This window comes from Chroicocephalus ridibundus, chromosome Z (genome assembly GCF_963924245.1).
Source record: "Chroicocephalus ridibundus chromosome Z, bChrRid1.1, whole genome shotgun sequence".
Taxonomy (NCBI): Eukaryota; Metazoa; Chordata; class Aves; order Charadriiformes; family Laridae; genus Chroicocephalus; species Chroicocephalus ridibundus.
The window spans coordinates 81,770,499-81,797,117 of record NC_086316.1 but is presented as its reverse complement, the minus strand read 5'-3'; the positions used below and the strand labels follow the sequence as shown (position 1 = coordinate 81,797,117).

General features: G+C 44.1%; 1 protein-coding gene across 5 annotated transcripts in view; it reads right to left on the bottom strand.

The window, feature by feature from the left end:
- The window catches only part of SETBP1 (SET binding protein 1), a 267,775-nt gene that overhangs the window by 120,022 nt on the left and 121,134 nt on the right, over positions 1-26,619 (bottom strand). For 4 of the 5 annotated variants that reach the window (XM_063319825.1, XM_063319829.1, XM_063319828.1 and 1 more), the window contains one exon: positions 25,377-25,448. The exons of the other annotated variant lie outside the window; for it this stretch is intronic. In XM_063319825.1, the coding sequence (XP_063175895.1) occupies positions 25,377-25,448 (72 nt within the window). The remainder of the gene's footprint in view (positions 1-25,376; positions 25,449-26,619) is intronic. 5 annotated transcript variants of the gene reach the window in all.

The window sequence follows — 26,619 nt, the reverse complement described above, 5'->3', positions numbered from 1 at the left end:
ACAGTATGGTGAATACTACTACAATGGCACTTTAACAATAACTGCGCTCTTTTGAACCTCCCCATTCAAGTCATTCCATTGATTACTCAGAAGAATGCAGACTCTTGTGTTATTTGATCGGCACATATACTCTGAGCATTTAATCCCCTCAAATATTTTTCAATAACTTCCTTTAATTACAAGGAAAACACGTCGAGTGATGCATGCATTGAAGCGCTTCCCCTCATGTCTCTCTTTTTTTTTTTTCCTGTTTAATGAAGAATTTGAATCACTTTTCAGCTTCTTAATCCTATAATCCTGGAAGGAATTTGCTCTCTTCCAAACCCTGGGGGTGGTTGGCTTATGGTTACTACAGTACACCCTGGAGATCTTTCAACAGGGTCTTTCCAGAGGAGTCCCAAATACCTGCATTCCTCAGCTGTGTGGCCAGTGTGTAACCCAGCCTCACTGAAAACACCTTGTTTAAGTGATTCAAAGACTGACTTCTCTGTGGGAGGTGCAGGGATAACACAACACAAGGCTGTGTTATCACAAGGCTACACAAGTAGCCACAACGTTCAGAGAAGCAAGCTTTGCCAGGAGGAATGGGTGCATGGCACCAAGAAGGACAGTTTTACCAACACAATTATTACATTCAATGAATTCATTCTTCTGGAGCAAAGAAAAAGGTAGGGAAAGGTCCACCTTGCTAATGCTGCATCCTTGCACCCTACTGCCTGACACTCCCCATGGAGACTGAAGAATGATCATAAATTCATAGAATCATCTAGGTTGGAAGGGACCTTTAAGATCATCGAGTCCAACCCTTAATCTAACACTGAAAAAAACACCACTAAACCATGTCCCACAGCACCCAACTACCTGTCTTTTAAATACCTTCAGGGATTTAAATACCTTCAGGTGATTCTACCACTTCCCTGGGCAGCCTGTTCCAATGCTTGATAACCCTTTCAGTGAAGAAAATTTTCCTAATATCTAATCTAAACCTCCATCGGTGCAATGTAGGGCTATTTCCTCTTCTCCTATCACTTGTTCCTTGGGAGAAGAGACTGACCCCCCCTGGCTACACCCTCCTTTCAGGGAGCTGCAGAGAGCGAGAAGGTCTCCCCTCAGCCTCCTTTTCTCCAGGCTGAACACCCCCAGCTCCCTCAGCCGCTCCTCACCAGACTTGTGCTCCAGACCACCCTCCAGCTTTGTTGCCCTTTTCTAAACACAGTCCAGAATCTCAGCGTCTTTCTTATAGTGAGGGGTCCTAACCTGAACACAGCATTCAAGATGCAGTGTCACCATGGAGAGGTCTCTACCACTGTGCTGGTTGGAAAGGTTGCCCTGAACCTGTATAGTCTTTACCTCAAAGGGACCTGGGTGGATTCGCAGCATTTGACGGTCTCCCTTGTGAGCATGGTGCGCTCACTCCACAACAGCTTCAGACTCCTCTAGTTTTGTTCAAAGAAAAACTTTTATTGTTGCAATAAGACAGCTCTTTTTGCAATGAAACCAAAGTTCACAATTTTCCTCCTCCCAGTTTTCCTGTAGTATCAAGGTACTCCAATGATAGATGAAGAACAAATTTTCCACCTTGTCTTTCCAGGCCGTTGTTTCTCAAGGGGTGGCCTGTGGATCTTTAGGGATCCATAAAATGTTAAAAAAGTGGTGCATGGAACAACTGCAAATGAGTAAAACCACAGTAACAACCCAAACCCTTCCCTCGTAATTCCATACGTGCCAGCAAGTAGACAGGGGAAAACTAAGCTGTAAATACACTGTCAAAGTTTTGCAGCATTTTTAGCTGGCTGTAAATCAAACACCTTGAGGTTCCCTTGACCAGGCCAGGTCTTGGCTTACTCTGCAAATGACTAAGTGTTCTTTCATTACAAGCAGCAGAGAAATGTCGCTGCAAAGGCATCTGCTATTCACTCTTATCCCATTCTAGGTCATGCTCCTCAGCTTGCTTCCTTGTTTATTATGCTCGTTAGTTCAAGTAACCATTGTTTTGTTAGTGGTCAGTTATCTAATCCCATTACACATAACCGTTGTCATTACATAGAATCATAGAATGGTCAGAATGGAAGGCACCTTAAAGAACATCTAATTTCAACCCCCTGGCCACGGTCAAGGACCGGACCAGGTTGTTCACATTTTGTGCTAAAGTAAAAGCACTGAGAAACAACTAATAAACCTGAACAACCTAAGCGTGTCTCCATGTCGTGCTGAGATAAGATGCTATCACAGGGCTCAGTGGAAATAAGGCTGGAAAAAGAGGAGCCCACAGGACACATTGATGTTAATGTGGACACAGCAATGATAGAGTGCACACAGTAAGGACATGTGGGGCATGAGGGTGTTGCTTGCACGTCATCTGCCTTCGGTTGAGGGAAGTGGAACTTTAGGGCCAGTATTTCAGTGCTGGATCAGCCTGAAAGCCTGGCTTGTTTTCAAAGGTTTGCACATTTTAGTGTAACTCTGTTGATCAGTTTTACGATCTGACAATTGACAAACTTGCTAACACGTTAATCACAGCTCAGCTGGCAGAAGATGATGAAAAATTATGTCACACTCTGATGTATGGCTGCTGCCTTCCATTGCAGTGATAGACTCCAGTACCTATTTCATACCTGAATAGCCCATCTCATGTTGATCTTTTTACATGGGCGATGACTTTGTTCTTGCCTGGATGAAGCACTGTATAATAAGCAGCAGAGTAAATTGGGGGTCTATCACTGATGCAAAATAATTGTCTTATATTTTCCAAAAATCCTTAATCTATTTCACCATAAACTTGCATTAAGCGAACACGATTTTGCTGTCATTAGAAGAGAGCCGACATAAAACTTACTGAAGGAATGCACCTCTAGGAATATTTTGCAGCATTATATGGCAAGTTGCGTATATACGACAGTAGTGGATGGGATACATGCTGATGTCCTTTCTAGGAGAAAAGTCTCATTAGAGCAGACAGGACTGACAGTTTCTCTCCAGACTTTGCATGTACACAGTGCCACCCTCACCTTGAGCTTGGGAAGTAGCTGGGCAAATTTAATGAACGAAGCCCATTAAAATCCCCAGGTTTGCAGAAGGGTGAACCAAGTCACACGGAAGTTGTCACTTGCTGCAGGTCACACGTCAATTTAGGACTGGAGCTAATGGCAGAATGTAGGAAACGAGCTGAAGGAACAATACATTTTTTGGGGAAAAAATCTACATAAAATGGCTCAGGAAGTGTGTTTTCTAATATTCGGCATTAAAAAAAAAGTCCATTTCTTTTTATAGTCTCATTTACATTTCCTCTCTTCCATCCTTCCTCCCCTCTCCATCTTTCTCTACATAAAGTATGCCTTTCATAAAGAAAATTTAAAACATTTCCTTGGAAAACAGCAGCACTTCATGTTTTTTCCAGAGTTCCTATCTCCATTTTTTGAAACAAAATCATTGGGCGAATTTAGTCCTAATGCATGAACCATTTATTAGGGCAATACTACATTTATTTATTTTTTTCCTTATAAATTTTCTGGTAAAAATACAAAAAACTGAATAGTAATCACCAGTCCTCACCAGGAAACCACATACCCATGCCTTTCTTCCGTGCTCACTGCCCTTGTCCTTGTAATAGTTGTATTATCAGAAGTGACCCCAATGCTTACGTGGCACTTCAAAGGCCCGTAAGGACTACTATCTCCTCTTAAAAAGTAGAAGAAAGTGAAAGTCTCTGCACAGAGGAATTGGTGAGCCTGTGGTGGGACAAAAAAAACACTCTGGAAAGGGAGCCCCGGTGAGATGGCTCGCCTCCAGCAGCACAGACCAAGGGCTTTTCTCTAGCAAAAGGGTTTTTTTTTCTCAAAGACCTGCACCCAGCAAAGACAACCTGTGAAGGCAGCACCACAATGGCCGTAATCCTGCCGGGACGAACCAGAGCTTTCAGCTTGTGGATTTGTTGTCTCTGGAGGGTGTTTGAAGAGAAGACCTGGAAGGGGGCACAGATGTTTCCCCCTGGCGTGGCTGTATTTGCAGCCAGTACCGTGCATGGTAGAGCAGGGGTGAAAAGGAGGGGGATGACCCCGCCACATCTCTGCTCCCTGCACTGCACAGATGGGCAGAATTAATAAAAAGAAAGTAGTCCCACTACCGAAATTGTCCTTCTCCGTGCTTGCCATGGTTTTCATTGTTGAAATACTCCCTGTTTATAAGATCCCAGGTGTGCTTAATAATAATAATAAAATCCTAACCATTCTCATAAACACAGGTGGTGTTTTTTTTTTTTTTTTTTCATTTAAGACAAAGCTCAGGGACCCACCTGCCGGCAGCAATCCCTCCTCTCAGCACTGGCCTCCTCCCTCCATGGTCAGCAGGGCCACTAAGAGCAAAGGAGAACGAGCAAAGCCCGAGGGCGCTGGCAGGGCACAGCAGTCAGTGTGTCACTGTGATAATCTGCTTAAAGGAGGAGGCCAGGGCATAATTAAATATCCTGGCCTGAAGTCCTAATAGAGCAGCTGGAAGAGCTGATGCTGTCCCCATAATAAACCGTAGCTCATTTATTACTGCTTAGCATACGTATCTAGAAATGAGTTCAGCCCCAAGCCCCGACTTGCTCCATTCTCCACCATTGACACTGACCTCCTGTTCTCAGATTATCGTTATGAATATGACACCTAATTTTATCTACATCTGATAAGCCACAAAACTAAGCAAGCAGATTTTATCAAACATTTTCCTGTGGCAGCCACAAAACCCTGCGTGGCAAAGTCATCTTACAAAACCATCGCAAATTGGCAAAAAGAAGAGCTGGCCTTTCAGAACGCATTTTTCTTCGATTTTGTTTTTACAGTATCAAGGAGGATGCTTTGAGTTTCCAAGCATCCTTTAGCAATTCAGTGGGATGAGGAGCAACCAGCTGGAAGTCACACCGCAGCTGGCCGCTGGGCTCCTCAAAAGAGAGGAAAACCTCTCCTCGCTTGTGTGAATCCAACAAGACAAAGAGAATGCATTTGCTGTTTACTGATATTACAGATATTTAATAAAAAGGGGGTAAGCAAGCTGCTTATACGCATTTGCACGCTGTGAGCATGAGAGAAGAGAGTATGAATAAATTCATGATATAGACTGGAAGAAAGAGTTGGAACAACAAAACAAATGAAGGTTAAGACGGAATTTAATAGGTGGTAGGACACAGGGGATGCACTCACTGTGAGCTGGATGTGACAAGCCAAGAGACCCCGTCCAGCTTTACATTGACCCCATTCAACCTTTGAGCAAAAAGCATTCAGATAGTACAGAGACGATGGCAGTAACGGTGGTTAGGACACCTAGTGTGTGTCACTCTTTAGGATGCCTAGTGTGTATCACTCTCTCCAATGCCCAGAGCTCTGCTTTGGCTGTACAGGGAGCTTGGAAGTCCAGCTGGGACTAGATGTCCACCTTCTTAAGATGGGTAATGGTAGGGTGAAAATTGCACCCTTTGTTATCCTGTTTTCTCCTGCATACATTTTTTCGTAGTCCTAAATTTGAATGGCTTTCCTCATCCTTTGGCAGCAGCTATTTTTGGTTCTTCCAGAAGGTGCAATTGAATTTCCTACTGATGTAAAGCATGATAGCTCCGCTTTGACCATGGAGTTACGTAAATGTAAAACTGGCAAGAGATCACTCAGGCCTTCAGATAAAGCAGACATTAGCAGATGAAGTTCATTCAAATACTGTAGCTTCCACTTGGATTATCTCACCCTTTTGTCAGGTTAATCAAAATGTGCCTGGCTGCCTTATCCCTGATGCTCAGAGTACACGCCATGTACTCTGACCTTTTGCAACATGCAAGAGGTCTATATTTCACATGCCAGTTATTCATCAGTAAGAACGGGTAAATCTAATGGCTTCCTGCAAGAATGCTATTTTTATAGAGATAAAAAGAAAAACAATCTAATAAAAGCACTGTCTTAGAGACCAGCCATCATTTTCTTCTAACAAAAAGTTCATTTTTGCTGGTAAGACAAATCAAGTTGGCCTCATAGACCTTTTTGGGGTTTTTTTTCTGGTTTTTTTTTTTTTTTCTTTCCAACTGAACAAGCATAGCTGCAAGGTAAATAAAGAGCTAATTTTCAGGGGGCTGGAATTTGGGAAGGAGCAGATGTTTTTCAGGACTCCTTCTTAAGCAGAGGTAGTGGCATGCACCTTTAACGTTTGGATGCCAAGCTGTCAGCAAGCAACTTCAACACCGCCTTTATCTCTCCTCTTTTCTATTTATACATTACACAAAGCTATTTTTTCCCGGGTTTAATTGCACATCAAAGGACCAACTGAATGGATCGGTTTGGGAGGTTGCTGATAGCAACGCTGGGGAATCCTGCAAATGCAGGTCTAAAATTTCAGTTCTTTCCAGTGGTATATTAGCTAATATGGGGAAAGCCAGTGAAACACTTAGCAAGCAAAAGCACCCTGGCTGTGCTTCTATTATTTGTAAGTTCAAGCTGGACATAGAGAGGATTAAATAACTATTTATTATATTAACTCCTTCCCTCTAACCACAGATTTCCTGGTGAAGGGGACACCAATGACGATACTAATTTCAGTCTTTCAGAGATGTAGTGGCAGATCTTTGAAGACATTTAGGTAGCTCAGAGTCCATGAACATGTCCTTAAAAATGGCATATAGCTTCCTATTGATTCAGGGATGTATAAAATGAATCTCCCGGTTACCTTTAGGCCAAATATATTTGCCTTGGCAAATATGGATTTTGAAGGACTGTTTCAGGATTACAGGAACACAAAAAATCACAACATTAAAATTTATTGTATTGGATGCAGGTATCAGAGTGAGTGTTTCACTGATTCGATAAGTGAATAGAAATGCCTGGACCTCTTTATTCCCGTTGTAGCAGAGATGTGACCACTGCAAAATACCTCAGCTGGCTTAAAACCATTTTCCCAGCACCGAACCCATCTCCTCTGAGATTTTATGCACAAGAAAGGTAAATAAGCACAACTCTGGCCTACGTAGCACAGCCTTTTTTGACACATTGACTTGATTATTTTTATCTACTTCTCCAAGCTTTGCAGCTCATACTGACTTAGCTCCCCTCAGATGAAACCTCTGGCAAAACTGCTGGTGTTTCAAGATCCTTAAAACTTACTCTTTTGAATGTCTCAATGTCAATTATTGCTTATTTATGAAAGGGAAAGCAAAACACACCAACCCAGACTCAGGAAATAATGAATAGACAGACTTCCACTTTCATAAATAAAACAATATACTTCCTATAGCTCTTACATAATCTCAAAGGTTTGGGTTTTTTTTAAAAAACGAGCAACATTTTAGTAGGTCTTTTTGTTCTACTACTGTTATTCTACCTTTAAGTGGGAGAGGTGTTTGACAAGTGAATCTTCAGTAACGACAAATGCAGCTTTTATTGACTTTTTTAAAAATATTGAGCTAACTCAGAACTACTGAGTTCAACAGCACTTGTGAGCATAAACTAAAACAATATGTGACTGGTACACATTGCACAAGAATTTATTTAATGTTAAACCCAACAGAAGCTGATGGCCAAACCTAGAGACACTAAAATGCTATTGGGGAACCTCTTCCCTCCCTGGAATGGACATAATCAACCTCTGGGATTTATTCCATTGCACTTACACAAATATGATTTACCATAATAATTTATAACAGTGCATAAACTTGTAATAGAGCTGCTTTCCTTAAACTGTTTCTGTTCACTTGCAGAAACATGACTTTCTGAAGAACACAGCCATACAAGGAGATGGATACAAGTTTGGGGTGAGGTAAAAGAGCTGGCTCAGCCCTGATAGCCGGTGCTTCCTCATGCCACACAGGTCTGTACGGGCCAGTACCATGAAGAATGACTCCAAATAGCTTGAGAGAACATACCTGTTTGCTGATACAGCAAACTAATTACATGGAGCCAAATCTCAATGGAAATAATAATAATAATAGAATTAGAATGTTCCAAACAGTACTCATCTGGGAATCTCAATTAGCTTCAGAAACAGTAATTAATTTAGCTTCTTAACTGTCTGAAAGATAGAGAATTGCTAATGTTCCTATTTTATGGATGGGGATATACATGTGCAGAAATGTCTACAAGACAGTAGCTGGAGCACATCTTCTCATGGCCTGTTCTCTACCTTGTGCTGTTTCCCATCATGGCAGCTGGTATTCTCTCATTCTTTATATGCAAAAGTATATTCTGCTCTTTTGGACCAAAGAAGAAATGTCTCCAAAGTCTCCTAGGATTTAACATAACTGAAGTCAGTACTCAGCATGAGACCTGTATTAAATACCACTGTTTGGCTTCCCCTGTGCTGTGATAGAAAATGTGTCCAGGTGGGAACCCACTGGATTTGTCTCAGTTATCCAACAGTGAAGTCTCCCTAATGAGACTTATGTCAAATTTGGCTTTATTTCTGAATACTGCTATTACCCAGCAGATGACCCCATAAAAAAGTTGGATAAAACACCCGGAGAGAGACCTGCCTGCCTTTGACCTTAGATGCAGGGCATGAAGTGTCACAGCTCTGAGGGCAGCACTCCAATGTGTTGAGATAACTGGCCCTTCCTAAAAATAAACACCAAGCTGGCCATACCAACAGAGCCACCTCCAGCTTTATAATCCCTTTGCCATTTTAAATCTTCAGATAAGTCATTATATTGCAACACACACACAATTGGTATGTCATGAACCCTCAATAGTACTCAGTAAGTATATAGAGGACGGGGAGGATAACGGAAAAGGCTAGTGACGTTGATCCCAATCTTAACAGAACTTGATTTACTTGCTTTCTGAAAAGCAAAATGTTTGTGTATCCTCAAAATATTGAAGACATTTGTTTTAGTTGAGGGTTAACTGAATATGATATGGACTTAGTGACTGCTGAATTACTAGCTGTTCCACAAATACTCACGCGTAAAACATCTTTGAATGTGAGACTGTCCTGCAGGTAGGACAGGAGGTATGACATGTTCTCAACTATTTTTAACTTGACCGCAAAATAGGTTTGTGACTTGGAAAAATTATTTTTTATTGTGCCTTGGTTTCCCACAAAGAAAACAAGGCTTGCAGCTGGTGTCCATGGCAGCTGTGCTGCAGTGAATACAAAGTGGATGAAAAATATTACTACTGGACAGTGTAAGGGTAGATTTCAGAGCCACTCATATTTTGTAGCATTTTCGAGGGCTACATAAATTGCCAAGCCAAGAGGAACAAGGTCCATTGCAGTGACACTGCTGGAAAAAGAACCACATCCTGGTATGCTCCTCTCCTGAAGCCTACCTCAGCTTTAATTTTCGCAATTTAGGGTTACTAGATGGTTCTCCTGCAAATTTCCTTTGCCATATTTCTCTGATGTGAGCCAGCAGCTTGTCTGCCTTGTGTCTATTTGTGGCCTGTACAAACTGTGAGGGCTGAAAACACATCCAGAGGATCTTTTGCAATTCCTGGTGATGAGGAAGGCTGCAAACAGCAAAGTGTGTCACATATATTTGTCAGCTGCAGAGCTGAAACCGATAGCAGGGTATGAATAGAGAGCTGATAGCCTCATCTCCAGCTGATACTGCATGTGGCAGATCGTGTTGCTGGGGGCTCCTTTGCCGGCCCCGGGGATGGCTAGAAACAAGTCCTGCTGCACCCCAGTGAGGATGTACTCATGTTATCACACCAGCTGTGGGGGACCAAAAGGCCAGGGTAAACCAGGTGCACAAGAAAGACCTGCATGAATTACATGCTGTTTGTCAGTGCTTAACTACTCAGACTCCTTTGTCAGCCAGGATGGTGCTATTATGGCTTCGCTATTGCTCCCTTCTTGTGGTGTTCTCCAGGCACCTGCACCTAGGAGCCAGCTGTGAAGACAAGCCAGGAGGTAAAGCTGAGCGCAGGCCATCAAAACCGCATGAGGCAGCTGGGAGCAAGGCTGGTACATGCAAAATGCAGCATCACTGAGGAGATAAAGGTGGCGGTGGCCGCTAAGGGAGGATGAAAATTGGAGTGGAATATGGTACACACCTTGGAGATGAAGCCACCCCTTGGTGTCTTAAGTAGGAGGACAGACAGGACAATGTCATCCGACCCTCCCCAACTGGACCTGAGTGGCGAGAGAAGGGAATTCAACCAGCTTTTAAAATCTCTGGAAGATATCACAGAGGTTTACATTTAAGTTGTCAGTGCAGGCAGATGCACTCTTTAAGCACCCACAATTAGCCCTCTTCCCCAATTAACAGGAGAAGAATCACAGCCCTAGTGCAAAGTGGCTGTGGAGACACCCTTCAATTTCCATGGACTTGAATGTAAACGGTAAAGAAAAGCTCCCGCTAACTTTCCAGGGAAACTCACTTCCAGTGCGCATGTGTCCTTGCATGCCTTTGCCATCTGGAGAAACACAAGGTCCCTCTTTCTCTCCCTGAGACAAAAAGGATCAGCTTCAGAGCCACCATCCCCAGCAGATCCCAGCTGCCCACTCCTCGACAAGCTGCTTGGCTTCTTGGGGGGATTCTTTGTTTTTCAAACTCAGCCACAGAAAGGGAAGGCAGGGAACACCTTTGCATTCACAAAGTAGGTGGGAACAGCATCAACATCTCTTGGCCCCAGGAAACTCATTGGCCTTTGGTGATACCCTGCCCTGGTTGGAAATGAGCACAAGGGCAGAAAGGCTGTTCTGGGCTCTGAGACAGGCCCATGGAAAAGAGAAAGCACGAGAGAAAAAAAAGAGAGAAGCTCTGCAAATGAACAGTCAACATAAACAAAGCCTATCAGCCCAGGCAAGAGGCCGAAGCATGACTGCACTAAACAAATCACGTCGGAATCAGCAATTGGTAAAGTAATTGGCGTTATTACAGCTGATGGAAAATTTCTGATGCTGCCCATGTTCGCTTTGGAAACACTACTCAGACATTTAATTGGCTTGGTTTTCATGTAGCTGATTGCTCTTTTTTTTCCTTATGGAGTGTATCAGGCCTGTATCTACAGACAGAAACTTTTGGATGGACTTCCCCAGCTCTGTCCACCATCCATGAGACAGGGGAAGAAGCTTTGCACAAATTAAGCAATGTAGGAGAAATGTGGAGAGAAACTGGTCTTACTTGGGAAGTTGAACCATTTCAACATCTGTGTTCCTCCAGTTCTTTATAAGTTCAACTCTGTCACTACCAAATACATGTAAAATGCTGTGAGTTAAATGTGGGGGTGAAAAATTGCATCTCGTAGTGTCACCAAAGGGTGGGTTTAGTGCTTGGGTCACAATGCAGGTAAAATTGCCTTCTTCTCACACACAAATGCTCATGTGAACATCCTTTGGCATATTTCTCACACTATTTGTTAAAAAGTTAATGATGCCTGAGTGCCTGTGCTCAGGAAACACTTCTTCAACTTGCTAGACCCTTTGTCCAAAGCGTCCTCATCCTCTGATTTGAGCCCTCTTCCAGAAAACCAACTGTCCCCCATAGGTCAGGTCTGTCCCCATAGGTCAGGTCAGCACGGACAGGGAAGTTTCAGCCAGAGGATTCAAAGCCTTTCCTCACTGTTTTTTAAAAGCCTCACAAAATCATTAATCTGTAGGGAGCAGCCAAGTCTTCGAGGTATATGAAATTGGGGAATGGTGCTTGGCTTGATGCTGAGACACACATTCATCTTTTTTTTTACCTCCACTCCCTAGGTCTAATCTTAGTCCCTTGATCTTCCCCTTGAAGAACATCCAGGTCTAGAAGCAGAAAGCTCTTTCCTTGGCCAGGTGATGGGTCTATAGGGCAGACAAAGCTGTGGAGGAAGGATGTTATTGCCCACTTCCCTCCCCTACTCCCCTAGTCTATTAAGAGTTGTATGACCACATGCTGCCTTAATGAGAAGCATCATGGTGGCAGTAGCTCTGTGGCCACATGGAGAGATGGCTTCTCAATGATCAGGGTGTCGGTTTTAGGCAAGCCTTCCCCCTGGAGGCAGCAGGAAGATTTCTGAACCCACCTGATTGATTCATTTATCGGCTGATTTCACTGGGATACAATCCACTTAGATTTACACCTTGTTTCCAAGGAGGAGGGAGCCCAGGGAGGCTCATTCGTCATATCCTCTGTCATTGCAAATAAAAAGGAACTCCACACTGGGAGACTCCCAATGCTGAAGGGAGAGGGTGTTTGTCAGCATGGATCCCAGAGATTCTGGAGCTGCTGGACACCAATTCCCTTGTTTTTCCTGAAAAAAAACCCACCTCCCTGTGAAATGGTCTGGCATGTGATGGCAAAGGACATGCCAGAGGATTTGAAGGGATGTGGTGGCCCTTCAACAGCCAGCATTGCATGGCTGGACCAAAGGGTGGCCCCTCAGAGTCTGCAGTAAGTCTGGCCAGTATGGATATCTACTACATGGCAAAGCAATTCGGGAACACCACAGGCTTCCGACTTGGAGACCAAAAGGATGGCTTCAGGATTAAGCCTCTGCTCTTGGGCTTTTAGAACCCCCCCAAGAAATACAGGGTTGGGGATTGGGATCATTTTAAACAAGAAGTTGCCTTTCCACCCAAAACAAATAGCTAGTTATGGGTGACCCAATGCCACAGCTAGCTTTACAGGCAGTTACAGTGTAGTCCTCACATCTCTGTGACTTCTGAATTGCTGCTGTTGATACTGCCAAACACCAGCACAGGACCCAGCAAGTCCTACAGACCTTCAGAAGAAGACCAAACCCAAGCTGCATTCAAAGCAGACTTGAGACCAGAAGATGATGAATAGGCAATTTCAACACAGAAGAGGTCAGCTCTTGCCTTCTCCATGCCAAACAGGACTTACAGAAAATCACACTAGAAAGAGACAAGAGGCTATGGCCAGTGATAAAAATGGAAGGAAAACACAGGCAGCCTCATGCTATTTGTTTTATTTACCAAGCTGAATATTTTTGCTTGCAGTTGCCACTTCTGAGTGCTTGGTTCTGTCAGAGAAGAGCTGACAGCACCACAAGAAGCCAACGGGGAGATGCCCACTCCCTTCATCCCAGTTTGGTGCAAGCCTTTGATTCACACCCCATATGAGCCAGTCTACATATGGTTAAAGCTTCCCAGTGGAGATGCAGTGGACTCCCAGGATGGGACTTAAGAAGATCAAGGTTTGCTCCTAACAGTGCTGCTGTGGCTACAACCAAACCACCTCACTGAGTGTTTTTTTCTCTTCTTGGAAATGGGCATAGGACACTGCCCTGCTTTGTGACATGCTGAGATTTATGTGAAAATAGCATGACATAAAAACTAAGTATTGTCACATAAAGCAAGAAGAAGCTATAAAAAGAAGCCAAGGTAATGTGGGTGCCATTAAAATCCTGACACTGAGTGCTAGATGTGGCTTAAATTTGCTGTGGTACTCCCCCTGTTCTCTGTTACTAAGCACAGGGAAATATTACCTTGCAGATAAACATTGTGATGTGGTAAATGTCCAGAATTTAGTGGAGTCCATCATAATTGATGAAAATGTAGCTTTCATTAGTTTATGAATGCCTTATTCATATACACATTTTTAAAAAAATCCAGAAAGAATGTTTTCCCTAAGCAAGTGCCAAGAGGGTAAACAACTTCTGTTAATACACCTTCATCTCTTCCCCAAGGCTGTCTCTCCTGCCAAAGAAAGGCTCTTGTCACACGTCCACAAGGCTTCTCCGCAGTCCTCTTGCAAATGTCTCCCGGGGTGGTGCACACAACCCCAGTAACAGCTGGCCAGGGCTGGGTGTGTCGATAGGCACCACGAAGCCTTTTCGCACTCCTGCCTGCCTGCCTCTGCCGGCCCTTCGGCTCCCGTCCTCACCTCTTAATGTCATACAGTCTTTGGTCCAAGAACAATAATATATATGCTTTATGATGCTCTGACCGCGGCAGGGGGTTTTATGGACTACCACAATATCATCTTCTTAACTGTGGACATGCTGCTGATTAAAGAGGTCACATTGGCAGCGAGGGAATCTGTAATGTCTTTATTTGTTCACAGGAAGGGTACATCAGGAGTTCAAGTTTCTCTCTCCAGCCTCAGCCCCTTGGTGCTTTGATCCTGACCACCTTTGAGCATAAAAGGGGAATTTAGCTTTTAAATGTGATTCGGTCACTGGTGCCTCGGTTAACACCATCCATAAAAGGACTGGTTTCTTTGTTACACAGGACAAGGCTGAGACCACAGAGTTGAAACAGGAGTAGCAAAAAAAAAAAAAAAAAAAGTATCTTTTTAGCTGGAAAGGGCCAATCATTAACCTTGTAAATAAATGAGTGGCTATTAAGTTTTAATAACACACTGTATTCTGTTGCTCATTCATGGAGACAGGTGAAGAGAAAATGTTTTGAGGCTTTGAAAGGTTTTTTTTTTTTTTTTTTTTTTAAATTAGAAAATTACACTTCGTGGTATTTCAGTGCCATGAACACCTGCTGACAGTATGATTGCAAAACAGGACATTCTTGAGGCTGCAAGAAAATGGGCACAAAGGAGAGAATCCTCTTATCAAGTAAAATATCTGAAGACTGTGGTTGAGCATGTGATTTTTTCTCTGACTTTTAAAAGCGTCACATCCTCAAATTCAAACAAGCAGATGGCTGCCAGAAACACTCTGAAACCAGCAAGCTGCTCGCATTGGACACATCATTGTGGTGTCTTGGCCTCTTGACTCTCACATTGATTTTTATTTCATTTGGTTTTGATCCAAGGCAATTGGAGAGGATTTTAAGGTCACCAATGACCTCTGAACTTCAATGATGGCATTTCAGGGCATTTTATCTAAAAGAGGAGATAAGGGCAGAAATGGCTATTCACTCACCACCCAACAAAAAAGAAAAAAAAAAAGAAATACATCATTTGTGGTTTCAGTTGAAGCAGCTCAGGTAAGCTGCTGAGGCTGTACAGAGAAAAGGTGGTACTGCTGGAGGGAGAAATGTTTTGAAGAGCATGCAACCATGGCACCACCTCCTTTTGTTGACAGTACACAGCCACTACTGATGACAACGTGAGCTCTAACTCCATGTCCTTGCACAGCAGCAACCCCGAGCTATACGTTATACCTGCTTCCGGCTGAGTGTCTGAATTTTTGTTTCTTCCCCCTGAAAGAGTGTAGAAGTGTAATCTTTGATGTGAAGTCAGGTCTTAGGAAACACCAGTAGATACAGAGCTTTGCATTGCATCTCCCCTGCAACTCAGACTGCTCTGAGCACATCAAACATGACCTTGCTTCCTCCCGATAAGAGATAATACATGTCTCTTTTTCCTCACATAGACTTCCCAAGATGTTGCCTTGAGCTTCATCTCCCAAGTGCTAAATGGCTTGCCATGCAGGAGATAAACTGAAGCTCTCAGATGAAGGATAAGGCAGACAAATTTGCTCCTTGGGAGCAATGTGACCTTTGATGACGTGGGTAAAGGTCACCTGCAAGACAGAACTAAGCTGGTAGCATCATCCAAAAAAATCCTGAGGTAGACACCCTGTGGCACATGTGCCCCCCACCAAGGGGAGGACCTTGGCCACTGTTAGTCATGCTCCTCCATATGCTGTGGGAAGTTTCTCAGACCCTGAGACATCTAGTCACTCAAGGTTCAGATGGCTCCATGTCAGGAGCCGCATGGGCTGGCGTACTGCTCCTGCTTCTGCCACGCAGCAAGGAAAGCTCCTGTGACAGGAACGACCTAAAGAAAAAGGAGCCTCCAGGTGTCTCCCCAGACACTTCAGTGGGTTTTGTGCAAGGGGCTCTTTGTTACTATCAGCCTGCTCCATTCATACCTTACCCTTCTGCCTGATACTGTCTGCTAGAACAGCAGATCCTGACTACACTGAATCGAAGACGAGGCCACATACCTGAGGGGGAAGCTCCTGAGGGGAGTGAGGCACTACAGAGCATACATTTCTCCTAATTCCCTCTTCCTAAGGCATGTGTAAGGAAAGCTGTTTTGCTACCTCACCTCAGTAGGGGCTTTCAGGAACTCCTTCCAGCCATCTGAGGCTCCTGTTTTCACCCTTCCATCATCATCCTGCACCTTTTCCCGGCCATGGTGGCATGGTGGAGCTACTCTGTTCTCCCAAATGACTGTATCTCCCTGCTTATCCTCACTGAAGTTATGCACAGCCCACATTTAGGTTACTTTCTCCCCAGCACTCTTATTATTGAAGTAGAGCTACTTATTAAAAAAAAACACTATCAGTGACAGTAGCATCTTATAGTGCAGCGGCTGCTCAAATACAAGAGACCAGAACTATAGCATTCTTATATGAAGAGTACTGTGCCAACTAATTTTGGTGGCACATAGATAAAATACTGATTTGATTTATCTGGATCTAGTAAAATCTGAAAAGAGCTTATAGGAAATCATGCCTATATCTTAGTTAATGAAATTCTGGGCTGCTTCTGGGAAGACTGACAATTGTAAAATCGTTCTGCCAAACTTTCATTCACAGCTTCATTGCGAAACCATTACAGATACTGCAAAGACCGCCAAACTCACAGGGGTGTGTGGGAAGGCACACGTGGGAATGGGAACCACGACATTTTCTTCCTCCCAAGGCAACCTGGCAGCCTTGGGGACCAGGATAAGAAAAAATGGATGGTCTTGACACTGCCAGCACACCTCAATGTTGCAGGGCTTTTTTTCCCCTGACCAATAAGCTTGAGCCTGAAGTCACCTCCGCAAGCAGAGAACACGAGCCTTCCTCAACAACATTGCTCACAATGCTTGGAGAAGGCTGCCAGAGGTCTCAAGCCATCAATCTACAACCTGTCTCACTCTTCCCCTGAAGAAGAGCACACTGGGATGTTGAGCATTTTGGCCAGCCAGGCTTCTACTCTGCACCATTAGAGGACGATACCGGAGCTGATGCAGCTCAATTTTACCAGTCCTCTCTGCAACTGATTTGCTGCACCCAGAAACCACAGAAGGATGAAATGAAACTATATGCACCATATCTGCAGGTCGCGTGTGTGTTGATACTCTTGTGTTTGTGTTTATGTTCATGTTCATTTTTATACGCGGAAGGAGGGTGTGCAGAAAACATTGGTCCCTGGGGGATAGTGTGCTGTAGAGATTTTCAAGCTGGTTGCTCTGCAAATAAAAGCCAGGGTTCTAGTAAGTAATGCCTGCAGAGTTTGATGCCTTGATTTCTGCTGTGTGGATCAATATTAACAGCAATATTGTATTTCCAGGGCATACTCAACTGACAGGACTATTGATTATTTGGTATGTAGCAGTGCATTGATACTTGAGAGCAAACTGGGACACTGAAACAATAAATGCACAGTTGTTAACAAGCAACACAGGGCATTGAGTTTCAGTGACACAACTGGGATATTGCTCCCTTTGTCTAAAATGGAACATCTTTAACATGTCAAAAATATAATTTACTTATCTGACTTGCTGAAACACCTGGGGAAAATAACTTCTTCACTGAAACCTAAAGATTAAGGTCATGTTTCCAAATATGTGCCAAATTACGTCAATAATTTTTTCCCCACTGTGACCAAACACTTGAGATATTCTTGAAGGGAAAATATTTTGTTTAATATATTTAAACTTATATTATATCAGAGCACCTTGTGCACGAACAGATTTCAGTTAAGGGAAAGATAATAAAACATTAAGTTTTGGTTGCAGTAGTTGAGCCAAAGTTACTTTTTCATCTAGGTTTTTGACACAGTGTAAAAAAGTAGGTATGTGTGTGTGTATATATGCATATATATATATGTATGTGTATTTGGGTAGGGTGAACTTAAAATTAAACTTTCTTTATCAAAAGCTCAGTTAGAATTAAATCTAGCCAAGGAGATCAAGGGAAACAGCAAAAATTTCTACAGGTACCTTAATGGTAAGGAGAACTCTAGGGAAGGTGTGGGTCCCTGCAGAAAGGAAACAGGGGAGCTGGTGACAAGTGATATGGAGAAGGCCAAGGTTCTCAACAACTTCTTTTCCTCAGTCTTCACTGGCAGGGGCTCCAGCCACACTCCTGGAGTCACAGAATACAATGGCACGGGTTGAAAAGAACTGCCCAGCGCAAGTGAAGATCAGGTTCGTGACCATCTGATGAACCCGAAAGTGAACAAGTCCATGGGACCTGATGGGATACACCCACGGGTACTGAGGGAACTGGTGGATGAGGTTGCTAAACCACTCTCTATTATATTGCAAGAGTCATGGCAGTCTGATGAAGTCCCCACTGACTGGAAAAGGGGAACCATAATTGCCATTTTCAGAAAGAGAAAGAAGGAGGAACCAGGGAACTAGAGGCCGGTCAGTCTCACCTCCATGCCTGGTAAGATTATGGAGCAGATCCTCCTGGAGGCACTGCTGAGGCAGAAGAATAACGAAGAGGTGATTGGGTACAATCAACAGGGCTTCACCAAGGGCAAATCATGCCTCACAAACCTGGTGGCCTTCTATGAGAAGGTCACAACATCAATAGATGAGGGGAGAGCAACTGATGTCATTTACCTGGACCTGAGCAAAGCCTTTGACACTGTCCCGCATGACATCCTGGTCTCCAAGCTGATAAAATATGGGTTTGATGGACTGACAATTCAGTGGATAAAGAACTGGCTTGATGGCTGCACCCAAAGAGTGGATGTCAGTGGGTCCATGTCCAAGCGGAGGCCAGTGACAAGTGGAGTCCCTCAAGGATCAGTACTGGGACCGGTCTTGTTTAACATCTTCATCAGTGACATGGACAGTGGCATAGAGTGCACCCTCAGCAAGTTTGACGATGACACCAAGCTGTGTGGGGCGGCTGGCAAGCTGGAGGGAAGGGATGCCATCCAGAGGGACCTTGACAGGCTGGAGAGGTGGGACCATGCCAACCTCAGGAAGTTCAACAAGACCAAGTGCAAGGTCCTGCATCTGAGTCGGGGCAATCCCAAGCACCGATATGGACTGGGCAGTGACTGGCTTGAGAGCAGCCCTGAAGAAAAGGACTTGGGGGTGCTGGTGGACGAGAGGCTCAACATGAGCCGTCAGTGTGCACTAGCAGCCCAGAAAGCCAATCGTATCCTGGGCTGCATCAGGAGAAGCGTGGCCAGCAAGTCGAGGGAGGTGATTCTCCCCCTCTACTCCACTCTCGTGAGACCCCACCTGGAGTACTGCGTCCAGTTCTGGAGCCCCTACTACAAGAAAGATATGGAGGTGCTGGAATGTGTCCAGAGGAGGGCCACGAGGATGATGTGAGGGCTGGAGGACCTCTCCTCTGAGGACAGACTGAGGGAGTTGGGGTTGTTCAGTCTGGAGAAAAGAAGGCTCCGAGGAGACCTTCTAGTGGCCTACCAGTATCTTAAGGGGGCCTACAAGAAAGCTGGTGAGGGACTTTTTGGGATGTTGGGTAATGGTAGGACTAGAGGGAATGGATTAAAATTAGAGATGGGATGATTCAGACTGGACGTTAGGAAGAAGTTCTTCCCCATGAGGGTGGTGAGACACTGGAACAGGATGCCCAGAGAGGTGGTGGAAGCCCCATCCCTGGAGGTGTTCAAGGCCAGGCTGGATGGGGCTCTGAGCAACCTGATCTAGTGGGAGGTGTCCCTGCCCATGGCAGGGTAGTTGTAAGTAGATGATCTTTAAGGTCCCTTCCAACCCCAACAATTCTGTGATTCTATGAAACAAAGGGTTTATTATATTTGAAAGACAAAATGCTATATTCTTCCATGAGCTATTTTATTATATATGTCTACATATTGTCTTCTATGGACACGTTTAACTAACAACCACCAAACCATTAAAAGGAAATTAGCTAGAACGCCAGTCTTATGGCTGGAACCTATTGAAAAAGATCCTTCCTATGTTAAGCAAACAAGAAATACTTTCTGTGAAGAAAAATAACTTGTGGCACTTCCTGTTTCAGCAAAGAACAACTGAATGGCTTAAAAAATCTTTTAATATGAGCTTGGAGAGGCAGGGGAGGTGAGTAGTAAATATGCATGAAATGCACCTGAACGGTACATAGCCTTTTTCTTGGACAACATAGCCTTTTTATAGGATATTATAGCCTTTCCTCTGTTATCAGTAGGTTGAACTCTGTAGGCTTAGATGCATTAGCTGCCATCTAAAATTTGGAGAGGTCAGGACCAAGGGAGGCTGAATAAGCCTCTGATGGTGGCTCCCATCTCTCTCCCACTGCTGACAAATGGAGTTTAGGATGATGGAGTCCAGTTTCTCAGTTGGGCTTGAGCCTTTTCAACCCATATTAAATTAAATGTGCGCAGAAATATTCCCAGGCATTGAAGCCAACTGGCACAGAATGGTTTGTGTCTCTACTGGCAACCATGTCTTAGCTTCCCTAACAGAGCAGCTAAATGTAAACGGCTCACTGGGATGAACCCTGAGCCATGCTCAGGAATGATTTAGGAGTCTGCTAGTTGTTGTGGACCAAAAGCATGCCAAGGGCTGGTCTACTAGTTTGAGTATACCCAGTCACTCTCCTGTGCTGAGCTACATTCCCAGACACTGCTTAACTTGCTTAAGACAGATGCAGCCTAAGAAATTGGCATGGCATAAGTCCTTCTTCGCCTTTTCCTGCCCAAGGTCACCTCTTTCCAGCAAGGAAAAGGGAGATGTATGGCCCTAAGTTTGGTTATAACAATAATATTTTGCTGATTCGTGATATCACCCTTATTCTGTGAGAAACTGGAGAATACTGTTGTCAGCAATGTAAGAATAATTGCAAGGAACTCGACGTTATGTGTTTAAAACAACAAAGATGTTGTACATGGGCAACTTAACTTCACAAACAAACCACTGTCCTCTTTTTCCCATCCCACACCACTGTTATCTGCCTGATACTACACCTTCTACATTTGCAACTTTAAATTGCATACCCCCAAAAAAGCATCCCACCTCAAGCAGTTGCCACATGCTCTAACCATTCTACCTAGGAGGACCATTCTACTTGGGATGTCCTATAGGAAGTTCTGTGCTGAGCTGCCCAAGGTAAAGCAAGTCTGTTTTCATGGGTGCCTCTGAGCTACAAGAAGCTGGACACAAGCTAATTGAGAAGAATTGTCTATATCAGGGCAGGGACATTCTGGCAGAAGATATGGCAGCATTAACTCAATCAGACACCAAGAGGGAAAATCTCGGTAAGGCACCCTCTTACATCCCACATGGACCCAAGCGCTACAAGGCAGTGGAGGGAGGCAGAGAAATCATTTTGTACCTACACCCTCCTCACCACAGACACCACAAAGCTTTCTCAGTCAAAAGATTTCAAAGCTGTTGTCAAAAGCTCTTACTCTCAAATGGGAGACATTCAGAGGAACCCATCCCTTTGAACGGTTTCACTGTCATCCATGGGCATCACCCATGCAGCAAACGACTTGTGGTTTGCAGATGGAGCTTAGGAGGGAGAGCCTTAAAGTAGCGAGCCGGCTGTATTTAGGCAATGGCACTGTCCTGGTGAACAGAGCACCAAGGCTGCTTTTCCCAAAGAAAAGGTGGTGGAGACTTGTTTCAGGCAGCTGATGCCTCCTCCCAGCTCTTATTTGAACACATCTGTGGCCCTGGCAGCTGCAGCTAAAAGCACCTAAAAGCACCATGTGGGATCACAACCTCAATGTTTTCACGGCGGCTCCCTGACTCAGGGAGCTATAATGCCAAGAGATGCAGATGACTCCATGCCAGCAGACTCTAATACCTTATGATCCTGTGATCTAGTGCAAAAGGCAGGAGGAGTGGGAAGCCCAGCAGGCACCTGATTGAAGAGGCTGGGGGAGATAAGACGAGACAGTGTCCTGCTGTGTATTTCCTCCACCTCCATAACCTTCTCATTTTCAAAGAGTTTCCATAGGGCTGTGGCAGCTATTGTTCTCCAGACCCAGTTCATCAGCATGCCCACTACACTGACAGCAGTTTGGGATTCAGACACTGCCAACCCTTCCCCCTCTTCCCATCAGCAAAATGAGCAGCTCGTTTGGCTTGAAGAGGAAGCAAAATGTGTACAACTCAGATACCCCTGTGCTAACGTGTACAGGGCTATGCTATGTACTCCATAGCCAGCATGGGCTGCCTGGGCGTGTGCCTATGCTCAGACAGACTCACACAAATGCATTTACATTGGACTTCTCAAACATGTGCTCTTCCTTCCTTTCCTTCCAAAAGTGGCCCCAGCAGCCAGCTGGTTGTTTGATGGATGCCAGTTTGGCACAACCATTACCGATGTGCAGAGTCAGCAATTAATAAGAGTTCCTTTATGCCCAGTTATCAAGGAGGTGGAAGATTCATACTGGCCATTAAGACAAAAAGGAGGCTAATTTAAATCTACAGCAAAGTTTAAGGAGTAAACCTGTGCAGGCAGGTAGGTAAGATCAATGTAGAAGTTGTTCTTGTTTTGCTGTAAAAAGAGAAATACTATCAGGGTTGTGCATTTTTTTTAAAAAACCTGCATGTTTTTCCTAGAAAGGGTTAAAATAGGTTTAAGCATCACTGTTTTTATCTGAAAAATGACACAGAGGCATTTCCATGTGAATGTTTCCCTTTGCAGCCAGATGTCCATGTTCAAGATACACGTGCCCTTGATTTGGGGACTGCAGCTCCCTGCAGTCCAAGGACTCAGGGTCCATTTTGTGTGGATCTTTCTGCCAGAATGGGGTTATTTGTGATAGGAAATATTGCAAGGTCACCCACAGCCTTGACAGAAACAGGAGGGTAGGAAAATATTAGGGAGAAAACATAAGCTGTAATATCCAACTGCAGCTGGCAAACCAGAGTGAGTTTGGATCGCCTGTACCAGTGTTTCGCTCCCCTGTTTTCAAATGATTGTCCTGGCCCCAGTGATTAACCACCTGAATATACTGAAGAAGGATATTCACAGGAAGGATCTCATGATAAAAAGGCTATTCCTGGCCCTCTTTCCATCACATCATAATCTGTCCACTAATGTGGCTTGAGACCTCAGCTGATCAAAAGGTCATAAGATGCTACTGCTAAGTATCACTCTGTTTCTGTTCAGCCGAAGGCATTTTTACTCCATGTAGCAGGCAGAAGAATGCAACAGCAAAGCCTTCAAATCTGTTTGTATAATAAATGAAGTCTTTTCTATGTGGCATTTATCTTCCTTCAGGGAGTGACACCTGATAAATCTCTAGTTCCCACTGAATTTAAATAAAACAAAGGCAAATCATATCTCTGCACACCCTAAATACATAGCTGCGGAGAATGTAAGAGTTCCCACTGCCCCACCATTCCCTTTGCGATGAAAGCTATAAAATGCTGACCATCCTCAAAGTCTGCCAACATCAAGGGACCCGAATCTCTGAGAACATTACAAAGAGCATGGTAGTAACATAGGAGGGACTAAAAGATGCATCACTCATTTAGACTAATGAAATGGCAAACATTATTTATTTTTTTAAAGTTAACAAAAAGCAGAAAGCAAAGAAAGGGGGCTTATTAGCATATCAATAGGAATAATGGAGTGAAAATGGGGGAAAATCTAGTAAATGGGGCGATGTATTTCCCAGTAAATAACCCTAGGGTGGACAATTTTCAAACATCCTAGGACGAATAAAACACGAAGTCACACCCTACCAACCACCACCACCACCAGTTGGTCACCGCTGTCCTGCAGTGTACCAGTGGCAGTGGGTCCATCGGTCCTGCACTGCGCCCATCCCTGGATGCCAGCCATCACCTCCAGCACTGACCGCAGCCGCTTCTCTGGCCATCCTGCAGCCAAGCAGCTCCACACGGGCAAAGCCGCAGATGGCTGCCCAAAACAGCAGGGAGAGAAGGTACCACTGCCAACAACCACCTGCCACCTGAAGCCCTCGTCTAGCAGGTCTGCAGAGCTAGTTTCTGTGAGCATTACCATTCAAAAAGAAAACACTGGTTTGCGTCTCCCACATACCTGAAGAGTTGTCACAACCAAATTAAACCCCTCAGCTTTTCCCAGACTATTCGCCCGCTCCCTGGCTCTCCAGATGCAGAGCTTTACACCAGGACAAACAGACAGTTTCTTTAACTGCAACTGGCAGTCATTTTGCTCCTCTCTGTGCTTTCAAAGCTGAGAGCCATCAAAGATTAGCAGAAAAAATCATGACTATTTTTCCCTAAGAAGCAGCAGTGGTAATAGGCTTCAGGAAAAATCCTCCTAAATGCAAGTGATAAGCGTAGACTGTGTGAAGGCTGACAGGTCTGATTATAATTATCACTGCGAGGGGACCAGCACTAACCTCCCTTCTGGAAGGCAATGACAATTCCTGGAAGGGAACATGCAAGTGAATTATCATAAACAAAATCATTGCAAGTGGAACTGTCTTTCACTGGAAACTAAATAAGGCCCTGATTTTTTTTGGAGGGGCGGCGGAGCCCAAAACCTTGAGCACTTATTAAAGTTAATTCCAGTAGAAAATGGCACTCAATCATACGCTTAAGTTTCGCTGACTTCACGAGGATGGGAGTAAAAGAATGAAGTGAGGCGCTCGAATCATGAGATGGAGTCATGCGTGTAAGAGGTGTTTGGAAAGTGATGGTGTCTTCTGAATCCGTACTTAAAGAACATGCTCTGCAACATAACATGAACAGAGAGTCCCAGAGGGCATAATGGTCCAGACTGAGATAAATATTCAAAACTAAGAGAAAGCTCAGGTAGCCTTGTACCAACCTTTTCCCCTTCCTTGCATCCTAGCAGGAAGAAAGCCAAACAGAACCAACACAGAGCTCTTCAAATTGGATCTACACATTGAGTTCCTCAGATTGTATCTATACATTAATTGAAATAACACATTATCTTTTCAGCAGGGCTTTGAGGTATGATATGGTAGATAGTATTCCTTCAAGATCATCCTGCCCTAACCTTCTTTGTGCTTTCTCTGACAGCATTCCATTTTTCTTACACTCCGGGTTGTTTTGACATTTCTCATTCTATTTCCACTGGAAACTTGGAAACAGAGAAACTTGGGCAATCTGGGATAAGAGTAGCAGTACAGTAGTTTTTTCTTTCTGAATAAAGGGAAACAGATATTATCTTCTTAATAGTGGGCTATAACTACAGAGGAGACGAAGAGGAGAGCCTCAGAGTCAAAGGCAGTTCTAGGAGTTTCATACTCATTATATCTCAATGGAGTGAAGCAAATAAATTGCACAAGGAGACATATGGAATCTCACTACGCAAATGGCCTATTTAAGGCTCTTACTTCCTAATTAGGTCCTGGTGTCAGGAGGTTGGTAACAATTATTCACACATAGATCATTTGGATACAATACAAACTGTTCTAAAATCCAAACCATCATAATGGCATGCATTAAAAAGAAGCTCTATTTAGCTTGATCTTTTAGACTCTTTCGCTTAGCACTTGGAATATCCACACACATCCCAAATTTCATGTTTGACACTGCAATAATGGGTTTGAAAGGGGAAAAGGAAGAAACAAAAAGCTTCACAGCAATAACCCCTTGTTCTTACCTTGTTCACAGATTTCGTCACTGGACTCTGCACAGGGAACCCACACTCTCTTCCCAAATTCTTCATCTGACTCTGTGGCATATCCCAGAGCAAAGAGAAAAGAAAAAAACCTTGATTGTGGGAATGACTGCAGAAAATGGTCACAAGCATCCAAAGTTTCACTATGCCCTTCTCCATTTCATTACATCTTTCTACATGCCCACCACCACTGGCCAGAAGGGGCCTTTCTAAGCCCCCGGTGCTGGGGCTTACCCTCAGCCACACTGAGTTTTGGAAGGTCTCCCAAGCTTCTCCTTAACCCACACAGATGCATAGGTTTCTCCTCCCAAGTAGGTCTGTTAAGCATATCGACGTCACGGGGCCATCACGGCTTTCCCTGTCAGCCGTGGGGCATGCAATGAACCGTGATGGCAGGGAGTGGAGCCATGGATTCCTATGACAACCCATGTTGGAAAGGCTTGGGAAGAGCAGGAAGGTGTCACAGGACGCCAACCCGTCTGCTTTGTTTAAGAGTTAAAGCAGGGAGCCAAAGCCAAGGATTACCGCATTGCAAAACCATTTAAAACAGGGTAAGTACTTGTGATTCAACATCATGACTACGGCAAACCCTCTCTGCCCAGTGCTTCTTCATTTCTAGTATGAAAATGAGATCTTCCTCTCCCCTTCTTCCCCTCCTGCCTCCTCTCCCTTCTTTGTCCCCCTCTCGAGTCCTTCACAAAAAGGTCAAATATTTTACGTTTTCACCTGAGGAGATGCAGATCAGAGAGTGTTTTCTTTGCTTTGCTTTTCACTGATTTTGCCCAAGGCATCCTTTTAAGCAGCAGCCTGTGCAAAGATAATAGGTGGCACGATTCTCTATAACTGGAATCAGCAACAAATCAGCCATCTGCCACTCCAGGGGTCTGAGATTAACCCAGCTACTGGACCGTGACTGCAAAGCATTTGCACATTTAGATTACAGAAATGTGAGGTTACCGATCCAAAAAAAATAAGACTGGGAGTGGAGAAGATGTGGGGAGAAGGGGTGAAAGATAGCCTTCGAAGAGTCCTCCAGATTAACCCTTCTAGATACAAGTTATCTAACAACTCCAAGCAGACAACATTTCTCATTATAAAGTGTTAAAAGGATGAAGGATTTGAAGGAAGCAAGCTAAGATTCATGAGGCATCATGTTTCAGGGAAATACATCCAAAGACAATTCTTTTATAAAAGGAGAAATAAAAACAAAGATATTTGTATGCCC